The sequence below is a fragment of the Camelus ferus genome, chromosome 33, assembly GCF_009834535.1.
Source record: "Camelus ferus isolate YT-003-E chromosome 33, BCGSAC_Cfer_1.0, whole genome shotgun sequence".
Classification (NCBI taxonomy): Eukaryota; Metazoa; Chordata; class Mammalia; order Artiodactyla; family Camelidae; genus Camelus; species Camelus ferus.
This window is the reverse complement of record NC_045728.1, coordinates 6,580,646-6,590,751: the sequence shown is the minus strand read 5'-3', so window position 1 is coordinate 6,590,751 and position 10,106 is coordinate 6,580,646. Positions and strand designations below refer to the sequence as shown.

The 10,106-nt window shown below is 45.3% G+C and overlaps 1 protein-coding gene and 1 pseudogene across 1 annotated transcript; both read left to right on the top strand.

The window, feature by feature from the left end:
- The first annotated feature begins 4,526 nt into the window (after positions 1 to 4,526).
- Positions 4,527 to 6,144, top strand: LOC102513618 (annotated as a pseudogene).
- A 2,002-nt stretch (positions 6,145 to 8,146) lies between these two features.
- Positions 8,147 to 9,669, top strand: LOC102504694. Its single transcript, XM_032472317.1, has 3 exons — positions 8,147 to 8,296; positions 8,407 to 8,662; positions 9,431 to 9,669. Exons 1-3 carry the CDS (start codon positions 8,147 to 8,149, stop codon positions 9,553 to 9,555), a joined length of 531 nt encoding a protein of 176 aa, XP_032328208.1. The 3' UTR covers positions 9,556 to 9,669.
- Positions 9,670 to 10,106: the final 437 nt, after the last annotated feature.

Below are 10,106 nucleotides of genomic sequence, written 5' to 3'. Positions count from 1 at the left end.
TTTTCCCAGATATGGGCCCTTAACACTTCTGAGGAAATACTTCTCACTTAAGTTTTATGATGGTTCAGTTTCCATTGCAGTGAATGCCGAGATTTTTTTTTTTTTTTGGTTGTTCAAGACAGGAGGTTTTAATTTCTTTTTCAGAGTTAGTAAAAGACCACTGCATCAGGAATATATGACTTCCTGACTCCAGTGTGTAGTATATTGCATTTACACAACAAAACAATATTTTACTTCTAAAATAACACTTTAAAAATTGTTATGCACTTGACATGTGTCTTTATTAATTTTATTCTAAAAGTACATGTGAAATGTTCTGCATCAGGGGTAGTTTTTAATTAATTACCTTATGGTAAGGAATAAGTGGGTGGTCCCCCCTTGCTCTAGTCGTTACTCTTGGGGTGATGCAATAAAAGTGGAAAAATCTTCTACACAAGTGGCTGCACATTCCATAGGCAAAAGTGGGAGAAAATGGATTTGGGGCTACTTATACACAAGAGAAAGACAGCTGTCCTCAGCCTTTCCTGAAAGGAGGGAGAAAAACTTTTGCTCCTTGGAGATTCCTGGATTCTCACTGCAACTCGCTGCTATGGAAATAAAACATCTCCAAGGGCAATCATATATCTGAGGCTTTTACAACTTGGAAGTGTCTCCCAGGCTCCAGGCCACATTATTGCCTGAACATAAATGCCCTCAAGGGTACGAGTGCCCCGGTCTGCCTGGCCACCTGGAGCTTAACCTACGGCCCAGGTTCAGGCAGTAGTTACTCGGCCCTTTCAGAGAGATAAGGGAATCTTACTGCTTATTATTCCCCCAAATCAGAGCAATTAAGTAGACAATTCTAATTCTTTGGTTTGTGAAAAGTGGAATGTTTCCAGGGGCAGTGAGAGCACACCTTTTTTTTTTTTTTAAATCTTTAAACTGTATACATTTCCTTATCCCAAGAGGATGGACCTTTTATAGGAACACTAAGAAATCTAGGGAATATTTATTTCCTAGCAACAGATTAAAAATCATTTATAATATATGCAAGAAACAAAAAAATTACTTTTTTTTTTCTTTCAGCATCTTTCACTGTGTAATTAGGATGCATTTTATACACGGCACATGTTATTTGGTAGAAATCTCTCTCTTAGTCTGGAGAAAAACCCAGAGGATAAGATGGTGTTTACCAACTGCTGCCCACCCCCAGCCTTCCCAGGCTGTCTATGGGGGAATGCCATTATTTCACCTTCGTTTTTGAAAGATGAACTTTGTGAATGTAGAATTCTTGGTTGATAGGTTTTTTTCCTTTCAGCAGTTTGAATCTGTCACCCCACCGCTTCTGGCCTCCATTATTTCTGAGGAGAAACCAGCTTTTAATCTTATTGAGGGAATCTTTTGTATGTCATGAGTCACTTTTTTCTTGCTGCTTACAAGATTTTTTTTTTTTTGTCTTTTAACATTTTTACTGTGGTATATTAGGTATAAATCTCTTCGTGTTTATCCTACTAAGAATTTGTTGAACTTTTTGGATAATATATCAGTCAGGGCTCCCCAGGGAAACAGGACTAGTCATATAATTACATATTTGTTAACTGTGACATTTGGGTGTCTCACAGAAAGTTTCCTTTCCCCACTCCCCCCAGCTTTATGAAGGTATAACTGGCAATAAAAATTATGTATATTTAAAAGGTACAATGTGATGATTTCATATATGTGTATATTGTGAAATGATTACCACAATCAAGCTAATTAAAACATCTATCTTATATAGTTATCTTTGTGTATGTGTGTGGGGGGGTAAGAACACTTAAGATCTACTCTCTTAGCAAATTTCAAGTATACAATACAATTTTATTAACTATAGTCACCATGCTGCACAGTAGATCTCTAAAACTTAGTCACGTTACAATGAAATTTGTACCCTTTGACCAACATCTGTTGCTGAAAAACTGGCCTCTGTACCCTGATAGCAGAATTGAGTTAGAGGCAGAGTTTTGGGGAAATCAGAAAGAACCACTTTATTGCTTTGCCAGGCAAAGGGAGTCACAGCCGGCTAATGCCTTAAAGGCTGTGAGCCTGTCTTGGGGTAAGGGTCCTGGGGTTCGATAGAAAAATGGGAGCAGGAGGGTGATAGCAATCAGGGTGTGAGCAGGGGCTACATTCCTTTCATCTTAATAAGAACTTGCTGTTGTTACGGAGGAATTTAGGAGGTTCTGCCCATTTTCTGGAGGTTCAGTCCATGATCTTCTTTCAAGACCTCTAGGGTAAAAGGATAAGTTATTCTAAGGAAAGAGTGCACAGGGTGGGGAGCGTGTCAGTCACAAGATCAGTTTAGCTAGAGGCACAGGCCTGAGTCACTCAGGAGCCACCTCAGTTTTCTAGTCTTTCACATCTCCCTCTTGACTCCTTCCACCCCCCAATCACAGGCAGTTTTTACTGGCTGTTTTTTCCCCCTTCCTGTGTATGGGTCATACTTTCCTGTTTCTTTGCATGTCTCATAATTTTGGGTTGAAACCTGAACATTTTAGGTAAATTATTATAGCAACTCTGGATACTGATTCCTGCTCTTTCACGTCACCTCCCAGGGCTTCTTGTCATTTTGTTTGTTTAGTGACTTGGCTGGACAATTTCAATGACATCTATTTCCCCTGCAGCGTGACACCTCTGATGTCACCCCTCGGAGGGCACAGGCGTGTGCAGGGTCGCAGTCACCCTGAGATGAGAGTGGATGACCAAGGCTCTTTGGGAACATCTGTCTCCCTGATGCTCTGTTAACCTGTCAGCCTCCATTGGTATCACACCAAGCTGTGTGCTCCATGCATAACTGGCTGATGACTGTGAGCAATGCCCTGAGATATGAAAAGCTTCATAATCTGATGCGATTAATTTCAGGCCCTTTTGCAAAGGTCATTTTTCCAGCCAGGCTTTCATATTTGTTCTGCCCCCAGTAGGATTTTTCTTAGATGAGTCTTTCTCCAGTTGTCTCTGGTAAACTAGCTAACCTACAGTTTAACGTGTTGCTCTCAGGGAGATAAGCTCCTCCGTTTTAACTGCTTACTACCCTGTGTTGTTTATGACGGCGCCCTTATTCATGAGTGCCCCCACACTCTGTTTAGAATAAAGTTCGCTCCTTTGGGAGAACTTCAGATTCTTCCATCCTTATGGACTGCCCCTCTCCCTTGGCAAAATCTCTAAGCCATTTCCCAAGAGCTTGTGGAGGGGCAGGGGCCTACTTAGCCGAGCTACATCCAAGCAAGGTACTGCCCAGGGGTGGTAGCCTTTGGCCTTCTTGTCTTGCATTTCTTGGAATGGAATCCCTGCCATAAAGTGAGCTGGGGTAATTGGGACTCAGCATTATCAGCCTGCCATACCAGGGTTAGAGGCTCTGCTTTCTGGGTGGGGGCTAGGTGGGGGAGGGACCCACCTGTCTTGGCCACATTTGCAGGAATTTAGCTTCTGCAACTTGGAGCTGGGGTGCTTGAGGAATGCTAATGGTCTAAACCTCCCAGTGAGATGCCACATCCCTTAAGTGGGAGGAGGGGGGAAAGTACCCCATTTCCTCAGCCATACCAACAGAGAGTGGAGTTTCTTTCATGCTGAGCTGGGAGGGAGAGGGAGGAAGAGAGCAAGTTGTGGTTCAGGTGCTGCAGATCCTCATTGTTCTTACTGAGATTTTCTTGGGGAAATATTCCTTGATTTACTGTATGCCCTTAGGACAATTTCTAGAGAGTTAAAATGATCATTTAAAAAAATCTGTTTTCCCAGTTATAGTGGTTTCATTGGGTGGGGTGGAGTTGGGTCTGCAGATCTCCTCCTGACACCATTCTGGAAAGGGAGTTCTCCACTGGCTGTAATGTAGCATCCAGAACAGACAATTCTACTTACAAAGAAATAGTGAGATGAAAAAATGACGACAACTATGGGTTGCTTGTAGCATACATCTCGAAGATTTGGGGAGAAACACTCCACTTTGCTCCTGTTTGCCAAAACATGACAAAACAAATGCAGATGTGTTTCATTTCCAAGAAAGGAGGCAATACTACCATTAAAATCTCTTTGTGTCTGAGCTGTACTTTACCAAATTCTAAGCATGTGTTTATTTCCCTAGGCTTATTTTAAAAAGAGAGTAGCCTTAGTTGGAGAATCTTTAGTCACACCATCCCTCTAGTAGCGCTCTTTAGTATGGCAAACCTCTTTACATGGTGAAACTTCACTAACTCGATTGAACTCCCCAAATCCTTGGGCGATATAATCAGACTCTAGCCTTCCACGTTACAGCTGTGAAAAGAGCCAGTTCTTACATAACTTGGCTCCCTCAGCAGGGCCAGTAAAGGTGAGCAGGGCCAGTAATGCTGGAAGGAATGCAGGGCCCAGGTTCCTTCAGGCACCCTGTTTGCTGAAGGAAGTGCAGTCCTCTGTCTGGGCGGCCACTGGCTGCTCCTCCCAGCCTGGATTTATAAGTCTGGGATCTCAGAGGCTCTTGAGGACTGTGGTTCTGTCCTGCCTCTTGCAAATCCTTGGAGCTGGGACGGAATCCAGAGATGGGTAAGAGCCTCCTGCTGCTGCTGGTGGTCCTGTCCTTGCTGCTGGGCTCCCTGCAAGGTGAGTCCCTGGGGCAGGAAGGCAGTGGGGACTAAGGAGAATCTGTATGAGTGGCAGGTTATGTTTCCAGGTGTCACCTGTTTTGACTCTACGTCTCCCTGCCTTGACATTGGAATGTCCAACAGATAAGACTACCATATACATTATGATTTAAGAGGGTCATTTTGCTTTTCTGGGGATACAGTAATATCTTTCTGCTTCAGAGTCTCTTGATTTCAACTGCTTTAAACATTTTTGAAAGCTGAAGTGCTTGGGTACTCCATTTGTTGAATGCTTTAAGATTTCAAGCTGCTGGGGTTATCCTGCAGAAACAGGATGGACCCTCACCCAAAATTCGGTTCAGCTGTCAAGACTGGTGATGCCACACATGTACCAGGAGGGAATGAAAAGGTTTATTACTTACCTAATGAGGCTTTCTTGGGAGAGCAGGGCTTACTGTCAAGCTGGTCTCAAAATGGCTTGAGGGAGCTGAGAAAGGAGACAGTCTTGAATTTATACGGCAGTGAGGGAGAGCGGCAGGGCGAGGCTCCTTCCTGCAGGCCGGGGCGTGTGTGGTTTGAAACTCCCACCAGTGGTGAAGGAGGGGGCTCCTGGCGCCCAGATATAGGGGGAAAGGGGAGAGACTTCAAGGCTGTCGGCTGTGAAACATCAGAAAATGAAGTTAGACACTATACTACATGACCAAAATGCAACCAATTTGGGGGGCTTTTTAGCAAGAACAAAAAACAAAGTGTGGAACACGGGCTGGAGCGCCCACGGCAACCGGGAGGTCTCCTCTGCCGGCCGCCTGCCGCCGCTCCAGCCGGGATGCGCCGCCGCGTTCCCGCGGCCGCCGCTCCCCTCGCCGTCGGCACACGGCACACACACCGCGGCGAAGCGAGAGAAGTCCTTCAACCAAAGCCCGGCCGAGTGGAGGCTCTTCATCTACAGTCCGACCACTGGGGAGTTCCTGGGCGCACCACCAAGAGCTGCGGCTTGATCTTGCTCTTCTCTGTAACCTTTTATGGGTTCCTGGCTGCACTCTTTTAATTCACAATGTGGGTTATGCTTTAGACCCTGAATGATGAGGTTCCAAAATACCATGACCAGATTCCTAGTCCAGGACTTATGGTTTTTCCAAAACCAATGACTGCGTTGGATTAATCATTCAGCAGGTCTGATCCACAGTCCTGTCAAGGGTACATTGATGACCTTAAGAAGTTCCTAAAGCCACATGACTTAGAACAGAAGAATCTCACAGTTTGTCCTGATGGAGCACTGTTTGAACAGAAGGGTCCAGTTAATGTTGCAAGTCAATTTCCTCTTGTCTTACTTGAAGCATGTGATGGTGTGGATGACCCTGAGTTTGGCTACTCCAGAGGAAACCCTTGTATTCTTGTGAAAATGAACAGAATAATTGGATTAAAGCCTCAAGGAGAACCAAGGATAGAATGTATTTTGAAGAGTGAAAACACAGCAGTTCTAGCCACTTATCCTTCCAATAGAAAGATAGACTTAAAATATTTTCCGTATTATGGAAAGAAACTGCATGTGAATTATCTACAGCCATTACAGTAGTATTCCACTGTATAAATATAAAACAACTTCTTTATCCAGTCATCTATTGATGGACATTTAGGTTGTCTCTATGTCTTGGCTATTGTATACATAGTGCTGCTATGAACATTGGGGTGCATGTATCTTTTCGGATTAGCATTCCCTCCAGATACATACTCAGAAGTTGGATTGCTGGGTCATGTGGTAAGTCTATTTTTAGTTTTTTGAGGAATCTCCATACTGTTTTCCATTATGGCTGCACCAAACTACATTCCCACCAGCAGTGCAGGAGGGTTCCCTTTTCTCCACAGCCTCTCCAGCATTTATCATTCGTGGACTTTTGAATGATGGCCATTCTGACTGGTGTGAGGTGATACCTCATTATAGTTTTGATTTGCATTTCTCTGATAATTAGTGATATTGAGCATTTTTTCATGCGCCTATTGGCCATTTGTATGTCTTCATTGGAGAATTGCTTGTTTAGGTCTTCTGTCTGTTTTTGGATTGGGTTGTTTGGTTTTTGTTATTAAGTTTTATGAGCTGTTTATATATTCTGGAGATTAAGCCTTTGTCAGTCACATCATATGCAAATACTTTCTCCCATTCTGTAGGTTGTCATTTTCTTTTGCTTATGGTTTCCTTTGCTATACAAAAGCTTATAAGTTTAATTAGGTCCATACTTGACCTTTAATTTCTCGTGTCTTACATTGACTCGGTTGACTGGTGGCTTTATTCTCAACTTCCTCTTTCTGCTACCTCTTTCCCGGGCTTCTGTTACTCTCTCCTTCTTTAAAATCTACTGTCTGCACATCTGCTAGAGTGTACTTGCAAAACAGAAACCAGTTAATGTCACTCCCTATTTAAAAACCTCTAGTGGCCTCCTCCAACTTTGAATAAAATCCCAATTCTTATGATGGCTTAACCTGTGTTGTACAAATAAGAAATAAACCAACCTACATATGTAATTTTAAATTTTCTGGTAGGCATATTTTAAAAAATAAGGAATGTGTAAAATCAATTTTAATAATAGTCTTTAACCCAGTATATCTAAAATATTATCATTTCAGCATGTAATCAACATCAAAGTTACTGATGAACAATTTAAAATTTTTATTTTTTGTGCTAAGTGTTTGAAACTCACTTAGAGCCCATGTCTTTGGACTGCTTGCATTTCACAGGCTCGATAGCCACCTATGGCCTGTGGCGACCGTGTTGGAAGACGCAGGTGTAAGAAGATCCATCCTTACAGTCTGGTCCATGCTGGCCTCTTCACTCCCACTTTATCATATTCTCACTGTTTTCCACTTTACCTGTGCTTTTCTTTTTGTTTCTCAAACTGGCCAAGCTAATTCCATCTCAGAACCTTTCTTTGCACTTGCCCTGGAACCAGTTTCCCAACTTCTCCCAGTCAAGTAGTCAACTTTTTAAAAAATTATTCTGATTTGAGCTTACATAACCCCTCGGAAAATATTTTTGCCTCCCCACTGCCTCACCACACCCTCTCTGCGGCGTTTCCTCAGCCTCATCGTCTTCACAAGTCAGCAGGACCTGAAATAACCTTTCTTATTTCTTCATTGTCAGTCATTTACCCCATTTATTTGTTTAGTGTTTAATTAAGTGGAATGGATGTTTCACGGCTCCCTTCAGCGCTCTGTTCCCAGCCCAACACCTGGAATAGTGCCTTGCACACATCAGGTGCTCACTGTTGAACAGCGTAGGGGCTGCTGGGTGCTTATCCCAAGGAGGAGTCAGGAGCTGCAGCTCCAGGGCAAGTATTTGTCCCTCCCTCCCGCCCTCCCTTCTCCCTTCAGTCTCCCCCTAGCTCACCTCACTCTCATCCCATCTTCTCTTTTACTTCCCATCTTGCCTCCTCCCACCCCTCTCTCTCCCCTCCCTGCCTCCTTCAGCTCTCCTTATAGGCTGAGTCCCGGGGTCCTCCTCCGAGTCCTACTCCTCAGATGAAAGGGGAGAGTGGATGGAGCGAGCCAGCTCTGTATGAAGGAGGACGGGGGAGGGGGGCCTCATGAAGCTGCGGCAAGGAAAGAGCAGGGCTGGGCAGCACCAACTCCTCACACAACTCCAGCAGCCGCCTGTTCTGCCTCTGCAGATGCCATTCACGCGGAGCATGTTTTCAGTGGTGTCTCCTGGGCTGGGTGTGGTAGCCAGCTGGCAAGTGGGGTCAGCAGGGCTGCAGTGAAGGACTTGACCTTCCTCCAGCAGCACAGCCCATTCCTGGGAGGACAGGAAGAGCCGTCCATGCTCAGGTGCAGATCCTGTGCCTAGCGGTGCACACGCCAAGCACATTCTTCAGGCGGTGGGAACTGGTCCACGTCCAGGCCACACCTGGCTCAGAGGTGCGCTCTGTCTCCTGACCAGTGGGGAGGTTGGGCTGGAAGAGCCTCACTATGCTGGTTTGACTTTCCAGCTCTACAGTGTTTCCAGTGTGAACGATTCAATGCCAGTGGGGTCTGTGAGACTGGAGAAAACTTCTGCCAGACTCAAGGCAGCGAGGAGTGCTTCCTGAAGAAGGTCTACGAAGGTAGGTGGGGCCTGAGGTCTCCTGGGTGACCTTTGCCTGAGGTTAGAGGCTGGCAGTGGGTGTTGAGGGTGGTGGTGATGGGGGTAGAATGAACCTCTCCACGTGGGACCCCATGAGAGCTTGGGCCCCAAGGACAAGGCGGGGTGGCTGTAGGACTCAGGGAGGTGGCCTCTCAGGAGCCCTGGGAGTAGGAGCAGCATAGAAAAGGGGTAGTTTTCTTCTTTTAACCTGAACTAATGAAGCAGTATCATCTCATTCTGGTACTGGGCTCCAAGTGGCCCTTAACTGGGATGGTGACCTGTAACTGAAGTAGGGGTCTTTTGTTTAGCTCCTGAGGGTGACTAGAATTGGGCTGCTGAAATTCCCCTGAGTGGGACCTGACTGTGATGGGGTTTGGGGAACTAGGGACAGAGGTTGGGGGAGAGGAAGGAGGAGCGGGAGGAGGGCAGTGTTTGTTCATCCTCTCGTGTGTGTTTTTTGAGGGGAGCTGATTGAGCAAAGTTTGCAGAGCTATCCTAGGAGATCCCACTAGGGGGCCCCACCTCCAGCACCTCAATCCCAGGAGGCAGATATTTACCAAGAGCATGAGTCCTCCATGGAAAGTGCTGTTTTCCCCTCATTCCTTGATTAGTTTGTTGATGCACTGGTCCTCGGATTTATTCTGGAATATTTATTGAGCTGCACCCCAGGACATGCTGGACCCCACACCCACAGGCCTGCAATCTGGGTTCTGGGTCCTCACTTGCCCTCTTCTCTGCCTCTCTCCAGGTGACACCGTTTCCTATGGATACCAGGGTTGTAGCAGCCTATGTATTCCCATGAAGCTCTTTAATCGCATCACTACTGTGGAGTTTAAATGCTGCCATGACTCACCTCTCTGCAACAAGTTCTAAAGACAGCGCCCAGCTTTTGCCCTGATCTGGTGGCTAAAGCTAACTGAGCATCTCTTTCTGCTACCACAGTCTCTGAGACTCTGTGATCTGAATACAGGTCCCCTGTGAGAAGCAGCCTCAGTCTCATTTTGTTTTCAGGCCCCATGTCCTTCCCTTCATTGTGAAATGCCCTCAAGATGGTCTTTAAAACCAAACTGGAGTGAAAAAGTGGTGGGCATAGTGAGGTCCAAGGGTACTTTTTCTGGCTCTAATCTTCAGTCGCATTGATTGCTGCTTAAAAAGGCAGTGTCTGGGGAAGACTATGAAATTGTGATTGTGTGTGTTCCGGAAGAAGGAGCTGAAGGAGAAGGGAGAATCTTCAAAAGCTGAAAATGGTGGGAGTGTGAGGGGGTCCACAAATGATATGTTAGTTGAGTGAGCTAGGTGTTGTGACACAAATCTCTGAAGTTATTGGTGGCTTAAATCAGTAAAAAATGGAGGCACTTATGACAAAGTGATCTAACACAGAAGTGGAACTTACACCTGTCCACCTCCAAATGCAGCATAGACTT

Bases quoted from the DNA above. Each gene is read 5' to 3' on its own strand.
- LOC102504694 (XM_032472317.1), top strand. From the start codon at position 8,147: ATGAAGCTGCGGCAAGGAAAGAGCAGGGCTGGGCAGCACCAACTCCTC. The intron at 8,297-8,406 runs GTGGGGTCAGCA...TCCTGTGCCTAG, and splicing joins GTGTGGTAGCCAGCTGGCAA to CGGTGCACACGCCAAGCACA. The intron at 8,663-9,430 runs GTAGGTGGGGCC...GCCTCTCTCCAG, and splicing joins CCTGAAGAAGGTCTACGAAG to GTGACACCGTTTCCTATGGA.